Here is a 24155-nt window from a genome sequence, read left to right as displayed (position 1 = left end):
CATTAACAAGTATTAAGGCTTTGTTCTTTTAAAATACCTGCCACTGGTTCCAGAGCCTCGGGCCTCTTATCAAACAACCTATACATCCTGGAGAGGTCATCTTTCTTGTCATCCCTAAGCAACAAAGGGCAACAGGAATACTGCTTTTCCAAAAGTTGAGCTTCATAGCGGGAGAGGAGTTCATTTTCTACTGTCTCCATTAAGTTGTGCTCGCTGCTGGAGTGCAAATAAGGGGCAACTTTCTGCTTCTCATGTTTCAGACACTCTTCAACTTTTAGCATATACAAGGGGCAAGGATTCCTGTACAATCCATAAAGCAGCCTTTCGAGCATAGTAAGTTGCAGTATCTTCAAACATTGGCTTTTCAAAATGATTCTTGTACGAGTCCATACCATTAGCATTACCAATTTCCAAGAAAATGTTCTCAACTTGTTTCACCAAAGCCCTGTCAATCTTCTCTCCCTCGCGCTCTCGCTTTATCAAACCCAACACACCATTCTTCACAACCATCCGTATGTGATCACGGAAGAAGAGCAATGCAACTTCTCCGAGACTGGGCAGCACAACACCCAGGAAGCAGCGATCCAGATGAGAGAACATGTGTGACATGTAGTTGACCATGATCTTGTAATTTTCCCAAAGTTTCTCAAATTCCCTACAAATGAACTCACCGTCACCACCCTGTTGTTTACTCAATGATGGTAAAACCACCAAAGATATGTATAATTCAAACGACTTCCTGTACATTTCATACAGTCGCTGATGGTGGTCATGAACGTGTTTTTGCAAACACAGTTTGCAAATAGTCATATATACCTTCGTAAACTCCTCGGAAGAGAAACATAATTCGTCCTTCATAAAGTCTCCTTCTACTCTTTTTCTCAAGTTTCCCACACCTCTGGAGATCAAAGCCTGTCCTTCCTCCCACTCTATCTTCTGCGCCCGCGCCCGCACCCGCAGCTTCAATACTATCTGTTCATTCTTGCCCGCTAATAATAAAGTTTTATTATGCTTCCACGATTCTCCGCAGGAAGTTTTATCCTTCCGCGAGACCTGCTCTTCTTCATTCTTGAGGAAGTTTTCCGACTCTATCTTCTTCTGCGTTACGTTCTCTTCCTCATTCTTCTTAGACTTACGGTTACGGTTGCGCGCCATCAAAGACTTCCGCTCTGTGCCTTCAAACGATAAGAATATTATTATTTCAATACGGGACCACCTGTTGCGAGTGCTCTTCCAGATCACAGCCACTCGGGACAAAGTGCCCAACACCTCGGACAAATCGCGTACTGTCAATGTTGAGGGGGATGATCACAAACTCAAGTGGCTAACGATTTAATGTATTGTCACAAATTCAATGTTGAATTGAATTGAATTTATAGGACACGGAGTCAACATAATACCTTTTGGCCGACGGCTAAGCAGATTGGCTTAATCGTTTGCCCTTTCTTTTGTTTTGATTTGTGATGACATACACTATTCAACCATTTGAAAAAAAGGTGACATACAATCCTCGAATATAATTTAATTTATTTTTCGTTTATATTCAATATCTTTCTGGTGGATATTTATTTTATTTTCGAGGTAGTTATATATATATATATATATATATATATATATATAAAGCATGGTATTGAAACAAAGCATTTTTATACATTAAGGATTTTTACGGTAAAATATGAGTAGATCTCCTTAATTAAAGTGGGGATAAATCTTTTTGATTAAGATTATTGTTTCATACTTTTGTTCAATTTATATATACTAGAAAAGAATTTATAATTTAGTTAGTTTTTATTTTATTTGTAATTTGAGCAACACGACATGTATCAGGAAGCAAGTGTGCTTCAATGCTTACTATAGATACCAACCATTTAGTTCTGAACTTAGCCTGATTTGTGTTCATCTCTTCGTGCTTCATCATGTTGGTTGCTAAAAAGTATTTTCAAGACATCACAACCATGTAAACAAGATATAAGGAAAAGAACTTTCCAAATATTTAATTTGTCAATGTAAATAAATTTCAAGGAGTGTGTAACAATTGTGCACAAGTTCTTGTCACCTAAGTCAGAGCATATGTCAACTTTGTCCAATTAGCCAACCCTTAATCGGTTCATCGTATTGTTATTTAAACCTATTTATTGCTATCCAAATCGAGTTAGATGCATGCCATGATAATCAACCGTTAAACACGATGCATTTCCATCCATAATAGTAGTAATTTTAAGCATAATTGCAAACACCAAATAGGGCCAAGACAATGCACTTAACAAAACTAACATTAATTCCAAACAACAATTTACCAACTACTTAAATGATCAAATCAATCCACCACATACTCATCCCTTATTTGAACCCCATATCAACCGTTAACACCATTACAAGATTATCAATGCATCCATATTCATTTTGAGACCAAATCAATTGCTAACCGTGAGCAAGTAATTTATACATTGAAGACCATGTCAAGATGCTTCAGTCCCAACTAAAACCACGGGAAATTCGATGGATTAAGTCGTGGTATTTTCTTTCGCACCCTACAGGCAGTGTTAACGGTTGATTTGGGTTGCCCTTTCTTTTGTTTTGATTTGTGATGACATACACTATTCAACCGTTTGAAAAAAAGGTGACATACACTCCTCGAATATATTTTAATTTATTTTTCGTTTATATTCAATATCTTTCTGGTGGATATTTATTTTATTTTCGAGGTAGTTTTATATATATATATATATATATATATATATATATATATATATATTTAAAGCTATATAAATGAGTGTCATAATAAGTAAGTGATTTATAGATTTTTTGGTATGCGGTATTAATAAAGCATGGTATTGAAACAAAGCATTTTTATACATTAAGGATTTTTACGGTAAAATATGAGTAGATCTCCTTAATTAAAGTGGCGATAAATCTTTTTGATTAAGATTATTGTTTCATACTTTTGTTCAATTTATATATACTAACAAAGAATTTATAATTTAGTTAGTTTTTATTTTATTTGTAATTTGAGCAACACGACATGTATCAGGAAGCAAGTGTGCTTCAATACTTACTATAGATACCAACCATTTAGTTTTGAACTTAGCCTGATTTGTGTTCATCTCTTCATGCTTCATCATGTTGGTTGCTAAAAAGTATTTTCAAGACATCACAACCATGTAAACAAGATATAAGGAAAAGAACTTTCCAAATATTTAATTTGTCAGTGTAAATAAATTTCAAGGAGTGTGTAACAATTGTGCACAAGTTCTTGTCACCTAAGTCAGAGCATATGCCAACTTTGCCCAATTAGCCAACCCTTAATCGGTTCATCATATTGTTATTTAAACCTATTTATTGCTATCCAAATCGAGTTAGATCCATGCCATGATAATCAACCGTTAAACACGATGCATTTCCATCCATAATAGTAGTAATTTTAAGCATATTTCAAACACCAAATAGGGCCAAGACAATGCACTTAACAAAATTAACATTAATTCCAAACAACAATTTACCAACTACTTAAATGACCAAATCAATCCACTACATACTCATTCCTTATTTGAACCCAAATCAACCGTTAACACCACCATTACAAGATTATCAATGCATCCATATTCATTTTGAGACCAAATCAATTGCTAACCGTGAGCAAGTAATTTATACATTGAAGACCATGTCAAGATGCTTCAGTCACAACTAAAACCACGGGAAATTCAATGGATTAAGTCGTGGTATTTTCTTTCGCATCCTACAGGCAGTGTTGTGAGCATGTACTGGGAAGCCTAGGTAGGTTGTTGCTAGCACAGAGTGCTATACATGAAAACACCTCCCCATCAGCTCAGAAGAGAATATTATGTTGTTGGTTGAAATATGCATTTCTCCTAACCTATATGTGACTATAATACAAGTTAATTAGCATGACTACCACGTTATCCAGGTCTATACCAAGTTGTCCCCTTCATTTAACTTATGTTACCGAAATTCTCACTTAGTCACGAGGCAAAAAGCTCGAGTTGACTAGACTTTGACACTCTTTTTAACTTTCAGAAACTCATATAGTGCAATGTCATCTCTTTATCCTCATATTTAGCTTCTTCCTAAACAAGAAAAGCATACAAAAGCGAGAAAGAGCCATGAAGCATGGGGAAGCTTTTCCCTAAGCATGCAAGCATCTAAAAAATGAAAAAACCATTTTTATGTGAGGAAACATTAATCACCCAAAATATTTCGCCCAAATAGAACTAATAAGAAATGTGGGAGGTGATGTTGCATCTTGATCTATTGAGAATCCTGAGCATCATGGCAACCTTTCTCTTACTCACTCTGCCCTAGGTTTCCAGGATAACTTGAGAGGGTTTTATTTTCATCTAACCGAGCGTTAAATCCTATTGCAGAATTGGCAACTCAACTAGCGAGAATTCTAACTCTTGTTTTTGTTTTCCCTCTCCTAAATTCCCTCTCTCGGATCTTGTATTTGTTTGAGTTCCCATTCATTGTTTGCATTATTAATAATCCAGATTGATCTGAGAACTTTTCTTGGACCCAGACGCTCTTGTTTTCTAGTTAAACATGTGTAGCCCTTTCTGCGGTGGATACCAAAGCATTATAACACTATCTATGTCCTATCCACACTGCGTTAACCCTATTTGTAATGTACTTTACTGGTTTGTTAGCTTGCGTTAGTACTTACAACCTTTGATTTGTCACTTTTCTAGTGATTTCCATTGCTTGTGTTTTGCCGGTTTGTGCGTTTAGGTCTCTGATGTCTTAGACTATAATCATCGTGGTTGCATTCATTCCCTCTGAAGACAATAATAAAGTACCTTTAAAATCAATCTCGTAATAAAAGTAATTAACAACCTTTTTTTCATAACACACACACATTAGTTTAAGCTAAAATCTTGGGCTAGGCTGTAATAAGTAAACTTTCCAAGATTTCGAAACAGAGACTAGTGTCATTGATGAGAGTAAAATCTTGCTGCACTCATGTCATTCAAGACCGCTTCACTTACAATGGATTTAGACACGAGACAACATCAGAGTGTAAGAGAGGGTAACCCTCATTTGATTCCATTTTGGTGGGTATTTTGTGTACGGAGAATCCCCTCGGGGGTATGAGAGATGATTCAGGGGCTTAGGTATCCTGCCCACACAATGTACTATCTACGACCGCGACCACCCCCCAATGGTATTTGTGATTTGAAGTAACCTTAGTGGCTAAAATTTTTAGGGATGAACACAAGGTGACTCGAATAGGTTTCCCTCATACCTAAATAGAAAAACCTACTCTGTCTTTAGTTTCTTGGGAGGGTACTCATCTTCATGAGAGTAATTGACCCTTTCTTACCGAGGTTCAAGCGAAGATTAGGAGTAGACGTAGCCGTACATTTGAGCTACTCCCTCTTTTAGCACCTTCGATACTGGGTTTCATTACTAGCTAGTTGTGGCTGTTAGACAAAGTTATTTTCCCTGGTTGCTTGTTGATCCATTTTAGTGTCTTTTTGTTTGTTTAGGTGCGCATTGTTTTGTTACTGAGACTTATATAATACATCGCTTAATAATTTTTTGTCAAATATATTCACCATGGCCACCCCAGGTTCTCGTTGTTTGTCTTGATACCTATAAGGCCTTCCTCCACTTTCTATGGAGGAATTTTCTAGTGAATCAGGGAGTCAGTCTCCAATTTGACACCATGAATCGCACCCATACTAACCCAGAGTCTATTCTATCTTAGGACCATTCTACTGAAGTTTTAGTACCTCCTTGTAATCCTCCACTTGTAGATCCTCCCTGACCTATTTGATTTGGGAAACATCCTTACCTTTAGTGCCTTTGTTGGTTTCCCCTTTGAAAATCCCAATGACTACTAGTGCTTCATGGTCCTTTCTAGAAACCTTTGCTCCACCACCATTCAACCCACCTATCTCAAGTTCGACACCCGTTGTGGGTTATCCTATTGTACAACCTATGGTTCATCTAGGAACCTCAGATACACCCACTTGGGGTGGTGCTCAGCATTATGTTGCCTCCACTGCGCATACTTCTTTTGTGTTGGCTCCTGGCGTTCCTAGTATGACAAACTTCAACAACTTATTTGGTTGGAATCCATTGCTTAGTTAAGCTACCCCACCACTGTAGAGTAGGGGCAATGTTTCTGGTGCCTATCCACCTGTTGGGGGAATTCCTACACCAATTCAATACGTGGATCAGTAGGGCCAATATTTGGTGGATTCTTTTTCCTATTAGTGGCTACCCCATTGGTGGTGGTCTGGTACCTAACCCAACTTATGTGTCCAGTGGTGTTCCATTCCCTAGACCCACTACATCTCCTTGGGGCCTCCCAAATCAACCATCTTCATCTTTTGGGGCTAACCTCTATCTCGGGGGAAACTTGTTAGTTGCTAGCCTTCCTAAGGCCTAGGGCATGCATTATGGCCCATCACTATATGCGATCCGACCACTACCTCATGGAAACTACTATCCATCACAATCATGAGCCCCACTAGAAACCAGTTGATGGGAGAACTTCCTAGTCCTTATAGTCATTCTACTTTTCCTTGGCCTCATTCGGTTGCACCTAATCCATTACCTTTCTTGGCTACATTAGACATCCCAGACCTATACAAGTTTACAAATGATCCCATCAACCATGACTTTCTTTGGCCTCTAACCTCTCCCCACAAGCAAAGGGGCATACCACAAATTTTGATATTTCGCAGAACAAGACACCCTAAGTTCCAGCCGAAAGGAGAAAGGTGAATGACAAGGCACTAAAGGAAGGCCCGTGGTTCCAGGCACTACCAAAGGAATACCGAGAGTCCTTCCTCAGTTCACTAATCCCTACCATAGAAAGTCCACAGCATTCCCCACTGCAGGCAACCGAACATCCTAAATCACCCGAGACGCCGCTGACCAAAAAGGACCCTTGGATACTAGGACTAGTGAGGCGGCCGCCGTGAAATCCACGCTTTAGCAAGCTCACAATGAAAGAAAAGGGAAGAACTGTTACCATTGAAAGTGACGAGGAGGACGAGGGATCCCCGGCATATGTCGAAGAAGTAAACCCTGATGAGGAAACTAAAGAAATATAAGCTGGAGAAAGGGCAGCGAGGGTATGTTATTAATAGTATCTCAAATAGTATGTGGAAATGCCGCGGCACCGAGGTTCCCGTGGTCATCATTGCGCTCGCCGAGGAATGCGTAGGTGGGGAACGATTCAATTAGGCATTGTTCCTTTGTGAAGAATTCCTGACCGACTGTAGAGAGGTCCAAGAGGAGGGAAAGACCTTCCACTATGTATGGCTGTTATTTTCCATTGTGCTGGTTACCACTGACCCACCAGAAGACAATCAACTTCCCTCCCTAGACCAGGATTGGCCATAAGCCGCTAGATTTGCATCGCTTTGGGCGACCAGGGATGTCGAAAGAGTTATGGGCATCAAGAGTTTTTGGATACTGATGGAGACCGATGTTTGACACTGGGTCACCCAGCTACCTCGGTTGTCCACCGAGATCTATGACAGTGTGAAACATATACCTGAGTTTAAAGCAGACATGCACTTTGTCTACATTCGGGCACGCAAGGACCCTGACCAAACATGGACTACACTTCCTTTCATTGCCATTGGCGAAGCTATCGATGCAATATTAGATACTTCGCCACCAGAATGGTGCGGACCCGATGCGGTGGGGCGCGATGAGGCCGCCATCAGGACACGAAAGGCTACATCAAAGCGCGCCGCATAATAGAAGTGGAATGAATAGCACGCTGCTGAGGTTCGCGCAGCCCGAGAAGTAGCACAAACTTCGAAGGCAAAAGCACCCTCTGGAATGGATGCGACAGACGAAACTCGTCGAAAGTTGCCCACAGAGTCAACCACGGAGAAGAGGACTGAGGGTACACCGTCAACCGCCATGGGTGCACCCTTAAAATGGCCGTTGCCGATACAATGAACAAAGCCGCAGAGGAAGGCCAAGGCGCCTAAATGGGATGGAGAATTAACCACCTCGACGAAGGGCGGCCTTGGTGACATCAGGGACACCATTCGCAGAGCCACCCAAGATGCCATTGGTGATGCCATGTCGGAGCAACAACTTGTTTTGGGGGAACTTTGTGCACAACTGCAAGAACTTGGGACATGGGCAACACAGACAGGAGCCAGCGCTACTCATGGGGTTACAGGTATGTCAGCCATTGAGTAGCTGCTGAAGGCCCAACTGGACCATACTATCGTAATTCCAGAAGGAGCATTGGTAACAAAAAATGAGGACAACACTGTGGTAGGATAGCTTACGAGGCTGGGACTCAATTTAGCTGCCCTCCCACGTGAACACTTGTACCAGCTCGAAGACGGTGACATGATGGAGCTCCACGCCAAGGGAGAGGCGCGTGGAACAGGTACTCAGCGAACAACGAATTAATATCAAACAGTTGAGCCTCCAATGGGATGAGGTCGTCACACAGAGTCAACAAGTGGAGCAATTGGTAGGGGAAGCCTGTTTGCGTGTCCCTGAACTGTTGAAATTTGATACCGGAGGACAGGTGGTTCCCTTAGGCTTCGATCTTTGGCCTAGGGAAAAGTGTCCAAACGAATTTAATTTTTCTCCTAAAGTGACTTTATAATTTTATAAAGTTAAATCTAATTTAAAAGTGACTTTAAGTGATAAAGTTACTAAGTCTAAATTTAAAGTGACTTGTATAAGTCAATGAAAAATTAGAAAGGAAAAGTGACTTTGGAAATAAATGACTAAGTGGGTCTTTATTAAAGTGGGGTGAATTAAAAAATAAAATGTGAGATTTAAATGAGCATTTAATCTCAGCCATTGATCTAAATCTATTTCAGCCATTGGATTTAAAAATCACCCAAAAGTCACTTGGGTCACCCAAAAGTCATTTGGAGTTATATTAAGGGAGGAAAAGGAGGAAAAGATCACATTCGATTCAATTCTTTCATGAGCAGATTGGGAGAAGGAGAGCAAGAGAGCAAGAGAGATTTCTGAGCAAGGAGGAGAAGGAGACAGCAGCTTGGCACACATTCCAAGGCAGCAGTTGAGTAGATTTGTACAGCTGATTCAGCACACAGTGAAAGGTAGATTTTGGCACGATTTTCGAGGAGAGGTTTGCACAAAAATCGAGGAGCAGTTTGCTGGTTTTTCTGCATGCAAAACGAGGGCCATACAGTAGCATTTAATGCTGAAAGTGGGCACAAAAATCCAGGAGACCGTACAACATTTATTGTTGTCTTGTTTGCTGTAATTTCCAGTTTGCTGTGAAGCATGGGAAAAGAGATAAGTTGTAAATTTGCTTGCTGATTTTTTGCTGAAAATTTCTCACTGTAAAAGGCAATTTTCAGAAATAAAGAAGAGCTCTCAAACTGGTTTTCCCCAAGAGTTGTAGGGGGTTTTTCCAGGGTCATATTGACCAAAAATCTCAGTGTTTAAATGTGTTTTAATGGCTGTTTATTACTGCTGATTTTTATTTCTGCAATTTCCAGCATTCTGTAAAATTTCCAGAATTTGTGTTTTCAGCAAATTTATTTTTTTCAACTTGTTAAATGTATGGTTATGGGAAAGGGCATTTAACTATATGGGAGAAATAAGGAGAAATTGAAAACCGGGGTGGGAAATGAGAAATTTCTACATGGTATCGAGCTTGAGTGCTGAAGTGCAGTTTGGGACAGCAAAAGGAAAAATTACAATTGCTGATTTTTCACTTAGAAAATTCCAGCAAGCTGATTTTTTTCATAAACAGCAGTTTTATCTTTACTACAGCAGTGCTATTTTTCAGTTTTAGGACAGCAGGATGTCATTGGGATTGAGGGTGGAGGATAGGCTGGATGGGCATATTAATTACAACGTTTGGAAGGAGAGAATGCAGAGTATCTTTGAGGAGGCAGAAGTCTGGGATATCATGGTGCATACCACACAGAACCCTGTTGTTGTGCCTACTGATGCTACTCAGTTGACAGCTTATAATAAAAAGAACAACAAGGGTAAGAGGCTGATTCTAGACGGAATCAAAGACCATTGCATTCCTCATGTGAGAGGAAAGAGCAATGCCCATGAGATGTGGACAGCATTGTCCAATCTCTACCAGAGTACCACTGAGAACCGGAAGATGGTCCTGAAGGAGAAGCTGAAGAACATTAAGATGGGTAATGATAGTGCAGCTGGATATCTCACAAAGATTACTAATGTGAGAGATGAGTTGGCAGTGATTGGAGAGGCCATTCCACCCACTGAGTTGGTGCGGATTGCAGTGAATGGCCTCCCCCGTTCATGGTTGAACTTTGCTGATGGGGTTTGTGCACGTGAGACCCTTCCCACATGGGAGAGGTTTTGGGATGATTGCATTTAGACAGAGATCAGGAAAGGTCAGCTTGGGGCAGCCAAGCCAGTTGAGCAGGATGAGGATGTAGCACTGGTGGCAGGAGGCAAGAAAAGCAAAGGGAAGAAGTAGGCTTCCACAAGCAGTGGTGGGGGCAAAGGCAAAGGTAAAGGTAAACAGGGGAACACACAGAAGGACTATTCCAAGGTGAAGTGTTGGAATTGTCAAAAGATGGGACACTATGCAGTTGTGTGTCCGGAGAAGAAGAAGAAGAAGGGGAAGAACCAGGACGTGGCAGCTTCAGCAGAGATTGAGGACTTTGCTGGTCATTTTGACCGAGAGTTTGCATTCACTACGTGTGAGTCCTCTAGTGCAGGATCACCTGCCACACAGGTTCAGAGGGAGCATGCTTTTCCCTTGATTAGCGGAGCATTCTTCAGGTATCTGGTATGTGGATAGTGGGGCTTCACGTCATATGACAGGAGTCCGTGAGTACTTCTCAGAGCTTTCAGAGAGTGGCATTGATATTGAGGTAGTACTCGGTGATGACAGAGTTGTTAGAGCAGTCGGGGTGGGGACAGTGACATTTCAGAGGGAGTCCAAACCTCCCTTGAAGGTGTCAGAGGTTCTTTGTGTGCCAGGGATGAGGAAGAACCTCATATCCGTCTTAGCTTTGGAGGACAGAGGATATGAGGTACTGTTCAGGGGAGGACAAGTGTTGATGTATCCCAGGGGCACACCAGCTGATTCAGCTAGAGTGATAGGTGTACGCCATGCAAAGGTGTACAAGTTTGCATTCCAGCCCCTTTTGGTATTGAGCAGTAGTACCGATAGCAGAGCTAGCAGTTCTGAGTTGAGCTGTGTGAGATTTGGCACCACAGGATGGGACATATGTATCATGGAGCTTTGAGGACATTGCGGGAGATCACTACAGGTGTGCTAGATTTCAGTACTGATCACTTTGATACTTGCAGAGGTTGTGTGATGGGCAAATTTGCCAAATCCCCTTTTCCCAGCAGTGACAGCAGAGCGACGAGGATACTTGATTTGATTCATTCCGATGTGAGCGGTGGGATGTCTCATGTTTCCTTGAGTGGATATGAGTACTATGTTTTATTCATTAATGATCACTCCAAAAGGACCTGGATTTATTTTTTGAAGACCAAGAGTGAGGTCTTCAAGTGGTTTCAGGAGTTCAGAGCTCTTGTGGAGACTCAGACAAGTCGAAAGATCAAGTCCTTGAGGTCGGACAATGGAGGAGAGTACACCCTTGGAGAGTTTGTTGACTATTGTGCGGAGGCAGGCATTAGGAGGGAGTTCACTATTCCTTACAACCCCCAGCAGAACGGGGTTGCGGAGAGGAAGAACAGAACCATCATAGGGGCTGCCAAAGCCATGCTACATGATCAGGGGTTGTCATTGTTCTTGTGGGCAGAGGCTTGCAACACAGTTATTTACTTGCAGAACAGGAGTCTGCAGGCTTTCTCTGGGAAGAAGCCTGATATTGGTCATCTTCATATCTTTGGATGCATTACATACTCCTATATACCCAAGGAGAAGAGGACCAAACTAGAGCCCACCGCAGAGAAGGGTATCTTTGTGGGCTACAGTGAGACCTCAAAGGCCTTTCAGATTTACATTTCTGCACAGAGGAGAGTTGTTGTCAGACGGGATGTGAAGTTCGAGGAGGACAGGGCCTTTAGGAGGTCACGAGAGTTAGAGTATCTGGATCAGCCAGACCCTCAGCAGCAGTTGAGTCGGTTGCAGGGATCTAGTGGGAAGGGATCAGGAGGATCCAGAGGTACATCTATGAGGATGTCAGGTCCGTCAGTGAGCAGTGGTTCACCGAGCTAGAGGGGTGGTGCTTCGAGCAGCATGCAGAGCAGTTCACTAGGGAGTCCATTGATGGACAGTTCACATGGTGCCTCAGCTTCTACAGGTTCAGGTGCAGGCAGGAGGACAGCAGACAGACAGTCAGGAGTTCAGGCTACTGATGGTGATGAGGAGGAGGAGTTTCATTCTCCTATGGGAGAAGCATGCTCAGGGAAGAGAAAGCCCAAGTGGCTTCAGGACACCTTGAGAGATGCCACATCTGTTGCTGAGCCGAAGAGACCGGTCAGAGAGAGTAGACCACCTGAGAGGTTTTGTAGCTATATGGCGATGGTTACCAGCATCCTTGACTCTGAGCCTTCTAGATATGAGGAGGCAGCTAGCCAGCAGGTCTGGAGAGAGGCCATGCAGGAGGAGTATTCTTCTATCATGAAGAATGATGTTTGGGAGGTGGTGCCGAGGCCTGAGGGCAAATCCGTGGTTACTTCCAGATGGCTTTACAAGGTAAAGCATGCTGCAGATGGCAGCATTGAGAAATTCAAAGCGAGTTTTGTGGCTAGAGGGTTCTCCCAGGTAGAGGGAGTTGATTATGAGGAGACCTTTGCTCCCGTGGCTCGATATACTTCGATCCGCTCCATTATATCGATAACACTAGAGATGGGTTGGAAGATCCACCAGATGGATGTGAAGACCGCATTTCTCATTGGCTTCATACAGGAGGAGGTGTACATTGAGCAGCCACAGGGCTTTGAGGTGCATGGGAAGGAGTCCCATGTGTGCAGACTGAAGAAGGCCCTTTATGGCCTGAAGCAGGCTCGCAGAGCTTGGTACTCCAGGATAGATACATATTTGCAGGGGATGGGTTTCACAAAGAGTGAGGCAGATCCGAACCTTTACTTTATGTGATTGGTGAGGAGCCTCTCATTCTGGTGCTGTATGTGGATGACTTGATCATTACAGGTGCAGAGAGACTCATAGAGCACTGCAAGAGAGATCTTGCGACAGAGTTTGAGATGAAGGAGATCGGCTTGATGCATTACTTTTTGGGTTTGGAGGTGTGGCAGGAGGAGGGGCATTTATTCCTGGGGTAGGGGAAGTATATTGTGGACATCCTTAGCAGATTCCACATGGAGGATTGTAGACCCATGTCGACACCAATGATCACCAACTGGAAGAAACTTCATGCTTCGGATTTCGAGTTGGTGGATCCACATTGTACAGGCAGCTGATTGGTTCCTTGATGTATTTGGTCAACACTAGACCAGATATCTGTTTTGCAGTCAACACGATGAGTCAGTTTATGTGTGAGCCTAGGAAGGTTCACTGAGTGGCTGCAAAACATATTTTGCGGTACTTGCAGGGGACAGTGGATTATGGTCTGGACTACAGGCAGGGAGATGGAGTGAGATTGGCAGGATACACTGATTCTGATTGGGCAGGTTGTTCTTCTGATAGGAAGAGCACTTCAGGGTGCTGTTTTGGGTTGGGTTCAGCAGTAGTGTCATGGTTCAGCCGGAAGCAGCACTCAGTAGCACTGAGTTCAACGGAAGTAGAGTATATGGCAGCCAGTCTAGCTAGTTGTGAGGCTATCTGGCTTCGCAAGATGTTGTTTGGCTTATTTGGTCAGCCGTTGAGACCTTCAGTGATTTACTATGATAATCAGAGTTGCATTAAACTCACAGAGAATCCAGTATTTCATGACAGGTCAAAGCATATCGGGATCAGATATCATTTCATTAGAGACTATGTTCAGAAGGGAGCTGTGAAGCTTGAGTATATTTCCACTGATGAGCAGGTTGCAGATATTCTTACCAAAGCCTTACCAAGGGGCAAGCATGTCTACTTCAGAGACAAGATGGGTGTGGTGAGGAACACCTTCCTCGGTAAGAGGGAGTGTTGAAATTTGGTACCGGAGGACAGGTGGTTCCCTTAGGCTTTGATCTTTGGCCTAGGGAAGTGTGTCCAAAAGAATTTAATTTTTCTCATAAAGTGACTTTATAATTTTATAAAGTTAAATCTAATTTAAAAGTGACTTTAAGTGATAAAGTTACTAAGTCTAATTTTAAAGTGACTTTTATAAAGTCAATGAAAAATTAGAAAGGAAAAGTGACTTTGGAAATAAATGACTAAGTGGGTCTTTATTAAAGTGGGGTGAATTAAAAAATAAAAAGTGAGATTTAAATGAGCATTTAATCTCAGCCATTGATCTAAATCTATTTCAGCCATTGGATTGAGAGATCACCCAAAAGTCACTTGGGTCACCCAAAAGTCATTTGGAGTTATATTAAGGGAGGAAAAGGAGGAAAAGATCACATTCGATTCAATTCTTTCATGAGCAGATTGGGAGAAGGAGAGCAAGAGAGCAAGAGAGATTTCTAAGCAGGGAGGAGAAGGAGACAACAGCTTGGCACACATTCCAAGGCAGCAGTTGAGCAAATTTGTACAGCTGATTCAGCACACAGTGAAACGCAGATTTTGGCACGATTTTCGACGAAAGGTTTGCACAAAAATCGATGAGTAGTTTGCTGGTTTTTCTGCACGCAAAACGAGGGCCATACAACAACATTTAATGTTGAAAGTGGGCACAAAAATCGAGGAGACCGTACAACATTTATTGCTGTCCTGTTTGCTGTAATTTCCAGTTTGCTGTGAAGCATGGGAAAAGAGATAAGTTGTAAATTTTCTTGCTGATTTTTTGCTGAAAATTTCTCACTGTAAAAGGCAATTTTCAGAAATAAAGAAAAGCTCTCAAACTGGTTTTCCCCGAGAGTTGTAGGGGGTTTTTCCAGGGTCTGACCAAAAATATCAGTGTTTAAATGTGTTTTAATGGCTATTTATTACTGCTGATTTTTATTTCTGCAATTTCCAGCATTCTGTAAAATTTCCAGAATTTGTGTTTTCAGCAAATTTATTTTTTTCAGCTTGTTAAATGTATGGTTATGGGAAAGGGCATTTAACTATATGGGAGAAGTAAGGAGAAACTGAAAACCGAGGTGGGAAATGAGAAATTTCTACATGAACTGGAGATTGCGACCGATTTACCTATTGACATACAAATCCACAAGTTGGCTAGTGGGTTCCGTGTAGCAAAAGAGGAGGCCGTGAAGATTAAGTTGGAACTTAGTATGCAGATTGCAGAGCTGAAGCTGCAAGCACATCCTTTGATGCCGCCAGAGGTCACCGAGTGGCGCAAAATCCTCATCAGTTACGTTCGAGAAGAAATCACACGTTCTGTGAAGGAATGCACTGACTTGTTGACTCAGTCGCTCACTTCACTCCAGGAAGTTCCTACCCTACAGTGACTTGGAAACCGCGGCAAGAGAGCTCCTGCAAGCCTATGCTAATATCAGAGGGACCACGGAGATGGTTATGGTTGTGCAGTGCTTGGCCATGAAGGAGGCCCAAGCTATGAAAATCCCAATTGATGCTGCCCGCCAGAAAGGAGCAGTGATTAAAGAGTGCCTCCAACCATGGATTAATGAGGCACTTGTGGTTTCCACCACCATTGAGCGCAAGGTGGCACACATGTAGGAGGAATATGCACCTATAGAAGAAGCCACGGTAGAGGGCGATGTATCAGAGACACGCATTGAACGAGTACAAGAGACGGAAGATGGGTTTGTTGCAAGTACCAGTGAAACACATAAATTGCTGACCGACCTCCATGAGAAGATTGTCACACCAGGCGAGTGACTCGGGATGAGTCACAATGATTGTGCTAGGGGATTGTTGGCTAGCAAAGGGCCCGCGTAACAGTTTTGGGGCTTAAAGCCTGCAATTTTTGGAAAGGTATGGTAAGGACTACGCAAAATGCGTGGAGCGTGAATTGTAAATGACTCAAGTCACAGGGTTGTCCACCCAAAAATAATGTAAAATAATAGGGAGTAAGCCGGCTTGCCCATGGCCTGTGAACCATGGGAATGTATAAATAGAGCGAGGCTTTATGGATAGAAGTCGGTCTTTGGTATGTACTTTTGGACTCTCGAATGTAATGGATTGTTGAGGAACGATGTCTTGAAGCGTTTGTAAGTCCGAGTCAAGAGGGGTGGTAGATAGATAGAGCCTCTGCAGTTGTGTGCGTAGAGGCCTCGTAGAGTTTATAGTTATGTGCGTGGACCCCTGCAACTAAGTGCACAGGGTGGATCTGGGTTTATTGGCGAAGAAAGTAAATAAAGATAAGTTGATTCGAAAATTCTGTATTAAATTTGAATTATTGCAGATCTAGCTAATTTGTGGGTGGTATAACTGTTTGATCTAAGCGCAAATACCTATGTTATGAGTTTATGTGAATCTATACCTTTTTTGGGTGCGTGAACCAGTTATTTCTGTTAAATGTTTACTTAAATACCATAAAATGAAGATCTAATCTACAAAGAACGCATTAATAAGTATTAAGGCTTTTCCTGGGTCTGGATCTACGCGGAGCAGAGTGGTGCGAAGCCATGAAACTGTGCACGAACCATCCACACCACATCAAGACATCCCAAGGGTGCGGGAACTTGCTTCCAGCGCCCTCCCCTGCTACCTTGGGTGAGACTTCAGTCTGCACTCTACAGGCTATTGCCGAGAGGGCCGATAGCTGTGGGACTTGTTTGCCTAAATAGCTCTTCCGAACCTAGGTCAGGCCCATATAAGCCAACATTTATCTAGGCGTAAGAAACCTCTCAAAGCCCCTTCCTATCTACATTGCATTAATAAAATAATCTAGAAGAAATACAATGCTTTCTCAAGCCTGAACAACCTCCGAAAAAGTATAGTCCATCTCACTTCCTGACCGACTGACTCGGGGCAAATCTAAGCTAATTTTCCTACCGAGCAAGATCCAATTTCCTTGCTTTGTTCCTTCAGGAATTAGGCACCTATTAACATTGGGAATTGTACAATTCCTTTAGGCTGTTATCTAAATTCATGCACCACATGTATACTTCAAAATATTCTACAATTGATAGTACATTGCTCTTGAACTCCAATCTCAACTCGGTAACTCATATTACTTGCATGCATGAATCAATATAGGTCGATTGATCATTTAGTAGATTTATCACTGAGTTTTGACTCACTAGACACCCCAATACTAGACCCTCCAAGAGTTCTTTATCAATTAGAACTAGTTTAACTCACAATAACTCAAATTAATTGAAATAGATTGCTAGAAATTAGCAACCAATCATACTGAGCTGAAATCAAGTTCCTCCAACTTGAACTAACAAATTTAAGTGAGCAACAATTTCCATGTCACCTCAGTTAACTATGTCCAAGTATTTTACTGAAATTGAAATCCAAATTTTAATCTAGTTTAACTAAGTCAAAATTAGATTTTATTGTTGCATTTTCGCGACATAACGATTCATGAATTACTAGTTTCACGAGATCACTTGGCTAACTGTGATTACGAGTGTTCAATTTATTAACATACTCTTAATTTGATGACTCATTTCCTTACTTAACACTAGAGACTGTTTCACATACGAAGAGGGTGAATTATATACTGTGTGCTAAATGTAGACATTGTTAGATACATGGATATCTACATCTAAAAGCCGTGCGATTAGTCTATGGATATGTTCACATGCATATTTTTTTGACCTATTATTGAGTAAACATTGTCTATAGTATTTTGGTTAAATATGGCCCTCAGTGCCATTTAAAATGGAAATCCTTAGAAAGCTCTTGATGAGCTAAACATGATGATTCATTTTGTCTCGAGTTTTGATGAACTCGGGAAAAGGGGGCTTTTGTAACCCCGTCTTCATAATAGAACTTGGGGATTAGTTAATTTTAAAAGTAATAGCTCCCATATCTCATAGAATTGAAGATATAGCTAAAAGATATGTTGGATAAAAAATCAAAATGTTACTAGCTGAATATTTTCTGAAACATAGACAAATAGTTAATTAAATTGATTAAATATAAAAGAAATTTAATAATTAAAGAAATTATTCATTTTTATTTTAAAAAGAAATTAATTTTTATTTATTTTAAATAGTTATCGTTTGATACTCTTAGTTTTGTTTAAGAATATATTGGGCAAGTATATATAAGGAAGGATTTCAACAGACTATGTTATTAGAAATCAGGATAAAGACGCTGGTTGTAACACATAAAAACATGTACCAAATGATCTGATAACAACTGTGTTAAGATTGGCCTTTTAAATATGCAAAAAGAAAATATACCGCATCAAAAATGGAGTAAGTAAAGTAAGAAATAATTAAAACTAATAATGAGTTCTGATACAAATTTTGGAAAAAATAAAAAATTACATGTCATGTCTAGGGGATATATTTCAATACGGTGGAATTCTCTTCGTCACGTTCCAAAAATTCCCTGGTTATCAATCCGTCAATTCTTTTCTTTATGGATTTAATTTCTGGCTCGAATATCTCCTGAAGTTGCTCAACACATTCGCTTATTAGTTGCTGCTGAGATAAGACTTTTCTGGCTTTCATGATGCGCACAATGACACGGTCTATAACGTCGCCCCTTTCTTGGTTGACAACTTCAGTAACTTTTTCCTTCTCCACATTCACCGGTTGTGGAAGTGGAATCTTAATCTTTGTCAATTTGTGTGTAAAGTTGGGATTGAGTTCAAAATGATCCCCTGACGATATGGATTTGTTCACTGGATTCTTCAGAAGAATATTATACTTTCCGCATGCAAGGGAATGCAAGAGTGTGGTAACGTCTTCCTCTTCCAAATTTAATTGAGATTGGATTTCTTGATAACTCCACCATCCAGCATCATTGAATAGCAATAACACAACTGCCTGACATGTTGAACCTGTTATTTCTATTGTCTTAACATCAAATCTGGAAATGATGTCGCATGTCCCCAAAGAATATATCCATGTAAGTTGGCGGTGCTTATGGATTCCATGATAAAAGTCGTTGAACACCTCAACGCATCTGGCCATTTCGGAAGGTATTTTAAGTTTAGAATGCTTGTATGTCGGCCAGACTAAGCTATTCAACACTTTAACACCCAAAGTTACTGTAAGCTTGGTGCTTGAATTTGCGGTAAAACTAGCTTGAATTTGCTTTGAAGCAGCGAAATCATTTAGCATGCCCTGCATCTTTAATGTCAACTGAGTACCACACTCCTTCTTCAACTCGGACAGTATGTTCTGTTCATGATCAATATCCATGCTCTTGTCGAACAATAATCTCTTGGCCAGTTTCTTGTTGCAAGATTCTGCAAATAAATCTTTGTCCGCAACGTAATGAACAAGTTCTCCGATTTTTTGGGAAATGCTCTCAATATGATGGTCCATCAGTTTAGGTTTCCTCGGTACACTATCACAAAATTCTGCCAACAACTCTGCACAAGTGCTTCCTCCCACTCTTTTATCAAATATTACGAAAAATGCTTCCCTGAAAACCGCAAGAATAGCCTGGTGATTTTGAAATTCATGCCCTACATAACCCATATACTTGCCATGGATTTCTATAAGCTTGGGCACAAATTCATGCTTGTCATTCCCAGCATCTTCTGCCCATTTAATCAATGCCATTGCTTCGGTAGTTACATGTTCTTTTAAAATACCTGCCACTGGTTCCAGAGCCTGGGGCCTCTTACCAAACAACCTATACATCCTGGAGAGGTCGTCTTTCTTGTCATCCCTAAGCAACACAGGGCAACAGGAATACTGCTTTTCCAAAAGTTGAGCTTCATAGCGGGAGAGGAGTTCATTTTCTACTGTCTCCATTAAGTTGTGCTCGCTGCTGGAGTGCAAATAAGGGGCAACTTTCTGCTTCTCATGTTTCAGACACTCTTCAACTTTTAGCATATACTGGGGCAAGGATTCCTGTACAATCCATAAAGCGGCCTTTCGAGCATAGTAAGTTGCAGTATCTTCAAACATGGGCTTTTCAAAATGATTCTTGTACGAGTCCATACCATTACCATTACCATTACCAATTTCCAAGAAAATGTTCTCAACTTGTTTCACCAAAGCCCTGTCAATCTTCTCTCCCTCGCGCTCTCGCTTTATCAAACCCAACACACCATTCTTCACAACCATCCGTACGTGATCACACGCAAGGTCACGGAAGAAGAGCAACGCAACTTCTCTGAGACTGGGCAGCACAACACCCAGGAAGCAGCGATCCAGATGAGAGAACATGTGTGACATGTAGTGGACCATGATCTTGTAATTTTCCCAAAGTTTCTCAAATTCCCTACAAATGAACTCACCGTCGCCACCCTGTTGTTTACTCAATGATGGTAAAACCACCAAAGATATGTATAATTCAAACGACTTCCTGTACATTTCATACAGTCGCTGATGGTGGTCATGAACGTGTTTTTGCAAACACAGTTCACAAATAGTCATATATACCTTCATAAACTCCTCGGAAGAGAAACATAATTCGTCCTTCATAAAGTCTCCTTCTACTCTTTTTCTCAAGTTTCCCACACCTCTGGAGATCAAAGCCTGTCCTTCCTCCCACTCTATCTTCTGCGCCCGCGCCCGCGGCCGCAGCTTCAATACTATCTGTTCATTCTTGCCCGCTAATAATAAAGCTTTATTATGCTTCCACGACTCTCCGCAGGAAGTTTTATCCTTCCGCGGGACCTGCTCTTCTTCATTCTTGAGGAAGTTTTCCGACTCTATCTTCTTCTGCGTTACGTTCTCTTCTTCATTCTTCTTAGACTTACGGTTACGGTTGCGCGCCATCAAAGACTTCCGCTCTGTGCCTTCAAACGATAAGAATATTATTATTTCAATACGGGATCACCTGTTGCGAGTGCTCTTCCAGATCACGGCCACTCGGGACAAAGCGCCCAACACCTCGGACAAATCGCCTACTGTCAATGTTGAGGGGGGTGATCACAAACTCAAGTGGCTGACGATTTAATGTATGGTCACAAATTCAATGTTGAATTGAATTGAATTTATAGGACACGGAGTCAACATAATTCCTTTTGGCCGACGGCTACGCAGATTGGCTTAATCGTTTGCCCTTTCTTTTGTTTTGATTTGTGATGACATACACTATTCAACCGTTTGAAAAAAAGGTGACATACACTCCTCGAATATAATTTAATTTATTTTTCGTTTATATTCAATATCTTTCTGGTGGATATTTCTTTTATTTTCGAGGTAGTTATATATATATATATATATTTAAAGCTATATAAATGAGTGTCATATTAAGTAAGTGATCTATAGTTTTTTTGGTATGCGGTATTAATAAAGCATGGTATTGAAACAAAGCATTTTTATACATTAAGGATTAAGGTTTCCAGGATAACTTGAGAGGGTTTTATTTTCATCTAACCGAGCGTTAAATCCTATTGTAGAATTGGCAACTCAACTTGCGAGAATTCTAACTCTTGTTTTTGTTTTCCCTCTCCTAAATTCCCTCTCTCGGATCTTGTATTTGTTTGAGTTCCCGTTCATTGTTTGCATTCTTAATAATCCAGATTGATCTGAGAACTTTTCTTGGACCCAAACGCTCTTGTTTTCTAGTTAAACATGTGTAACCCTTTCTGCGGTGGATACCAAAGCATTATAACACTATCTATGTCCTATCCACACTGCGTTAACCCTGTTTGTAATGTACTGTATTGGTTTGTTAGCTTGCGTTAGTACTTACAACCTTTGATTTGTCACTTTTCTAGTGATTTCCATTGCTTGTGTTTTGCCGGTTTGTGCATTAAGGTCTCTGATGTCTTAGACTATAATCATCGTGGTTGCATTCATTCCCTCTGAAGACATTAATAAAGTACCTTCAAAATCAATCTCGTAATAAAAGTAATTAACAACCTTTTTTTCATAACACACACACATTAGTTTAAGCTAAAATCTTGGGCTAGGTTGTAATAAGTAAACTTTCCAAGATTTCGAAACTGAGACTAGTGTCATTGATGAGAGTAAAATCTTGCTGCACTCATGTCATTCAAGACCGCTTCACTTACAATGGATTTAGACACGAGACAACATCATAGTGTAAGAGAGGGTAGCCCTCATTCGATTCCATTTTGGTGGGTATTTTGTGTACTGAGAATCCCCTCGGGGGTATGAGAGATGATTCAGGGGCTTAGGTATCCTGCCCACACAATGTACTATCTACGACCGTGAGCACCCCCCAATGGTATTTGTGATTTGAAGTAACCTTAGTGGCTAAATTTTTTAGGGATGAACACAAGGTGACTCGAATAGGTTTCCCTCATACCTAAATAGAAAAACCTACTCTGTCTTTAGTTTCTTGGGAGGGTACTCATCTTCATGAGAGTAATTGGCCCTTTCTTACCGAGGTTCAAGCGAAGATTAGGAGTAGACGTAGCTGTACATTTGAGCGACTCCCTCTTTTAGCACCTTCGATACTGGGTTTCATTACCAACTAGTTGTGCCTGTTAGACAAAGTTATTTCCCCTGGTTGCTTGTCGATCTCTTTTAGTGTCTTTTTGTTTGTTTAGGTGCGCGTTGTTTTGTTACTGAGACTTATATAATACATCGCTTAATAAATTTTTGTCAAATATATTCACCATGGCCACTCTAGGTTCTCATTGTCTGTCTTGATACCTATAAGGCCTTCCTCCACTTTCTATGGAGGAATTTTCTAGTGAATCAGGGAGTCAGTCTCCAATTTGACACCATGAATCGCACCCATACTGACCCAGAGTCTATTCTATCTTAGGACCATTCTACTGAAGTTTTAGTACCTCCTTGTAATCCTCCACTTGTAGATCCTCTCTGGCCTATTTGATTTGGGAAACATCCTTACCTTTAGTGCCTTTGTTGGTTTCCCCTTTGAAAATCCCAATGACTACTAGTGCTTCATGGTCCTTTCTGGAAACCTTTGCTCCACCGCCATTCAACCCACCTATCTCAAGTTCGACACCCGTTGTGGGTTATCCTATTGTACAACCTATGGTTCATCTAGGAACCTCAGATACAGCCACTTAGGGTGGTGCTCAGCATTATGTTGCCTCCACTGTGCATACTTCTTTTATGTTGGCTCCTGGTGTTCCTAGTATGACAAACTTCAACAACTTATTTGGTTGGGATCCATTGCTTAGTTAAGCTACCCCACCACTGTAGAGTAGGGGCAATGTTTCTGGTGCCTATCCACCTGTTGGGGGAGTTCCTACACCAATTTAATATGTGGATCAGTAGGGCCCATATTTGGTGGATTTTTTTTCCTATTAGTGGCTACCCCGTTGGTGGTGGTCTGGTACCTAACCCAACTTATGTGTCCAGTGGTGTTCCATTCCCTAGACCCACTACATCTCCTTGGGGCCTCCCAACTCAACCATCTTCATCTTTTGGGGCTAACCTCTATCTCGAGGGAAACTTGTTAGTTGCTAGTTTTGCTCAGGCCTAGGGCATGCGTTATGGCCCATCACTATATGCGACCCGACCACTACCTCATGGAAACTACTATCCATCACAATCATGAGCCCCACTAGAAACCAGTTGATGGGAGAACTTCCTAATCCTTCTAGTGATTCTACTTTTCCTTGGCCTCATTCGTTTGCACCTAATCCATTACCTTTCTTCGCTACATTAGACATCCCAGACCTATACAAGTTTACAAATGATCCCATCAACCATGACTTTCTTTGGCCTCTAACCTCTCCCCACAAGCAAAGGGGCGTACCACAAATTTTGATCTTTCACAGAACAGGACACCCTAGGTTCCAGCCGAAAGGAGCAAGGTGAATGACAAGGCACTAAAGGAAAGCCTGTGGTTCCAGGCACTGACAAAGGAATACCGAGAGTCATTCCTCAGTTCACTAATCCCTACCATAGAAAGTCCACAGCATACTGCATTGCAGGCAACCGAACTTCCTAAATCACCCGAGACGCCGCTGACCAAAAAGGACCCTTCGATACTAGGACTAGTGAGGTGGTCGCCGTGAAATCCACGCTTTAGCAAGCTCACAATGAAAGAAAAGGGAAGAACTGTTACCATTGAAAGTGACGAGGAGGACGAGGGATCCCCGGCATATGTCGAAGAAGGAAACCCTGATGAGGAAACTAAAGAAATATAAGTTGGAGAA

At 41.4% G+C, this 24155-nt stretch overlaps 1 protein-coding gene and 1 pseudogene across 1 annotated transcript; both read right to left on the bottom strand.

Annotated features, from left to right (window-relative positions):
• Positions 1 to 267: 267 nt before the first annotated feature.
• On the bottom strand, positions 268 to 1155 carry LOC149243753 (cullin-1-like). The gene has a single exon (XM_089371299.1). The coding sequence runs from the start codon at positions 1153 to 1155 to the stop codon at positions 268 to 270; it is 888 nt and encodes a 295-aa protein (XP_089227425.1).
• A 17262-nt stretch (positions 1156 to 18417) lies between these two features.
• LOC149243752 (cullin-1 pseudogene) lies at positions 18418 to 20823 on the bottom strand (annotated as a pseudogene).
• Between the last annotated feature and the right edge of the window lie 3332 nt (positions 20824 to 24155).

Source organism: Pinus tabuliformis, chromosome 8 (genome assembly GCF_031772625.1).
Source record: "Pinus tabuliformis cultivar Carrire ecotype Pingquan chromosome 8, CPIR1, whole genome shotgun sequence".
Lineage (NCBI taxonomy): Eukaryota > Viridiplantae > Streptophyta > Pinopsida > Pinales > Pinaceae > Pinus > Pinus tabuliformis.
The sequence above is the reverse complement of the archived record's forward strand: the minus strand, read 5'-3'. Positions and strand labels throughout refer to the sequence as shown.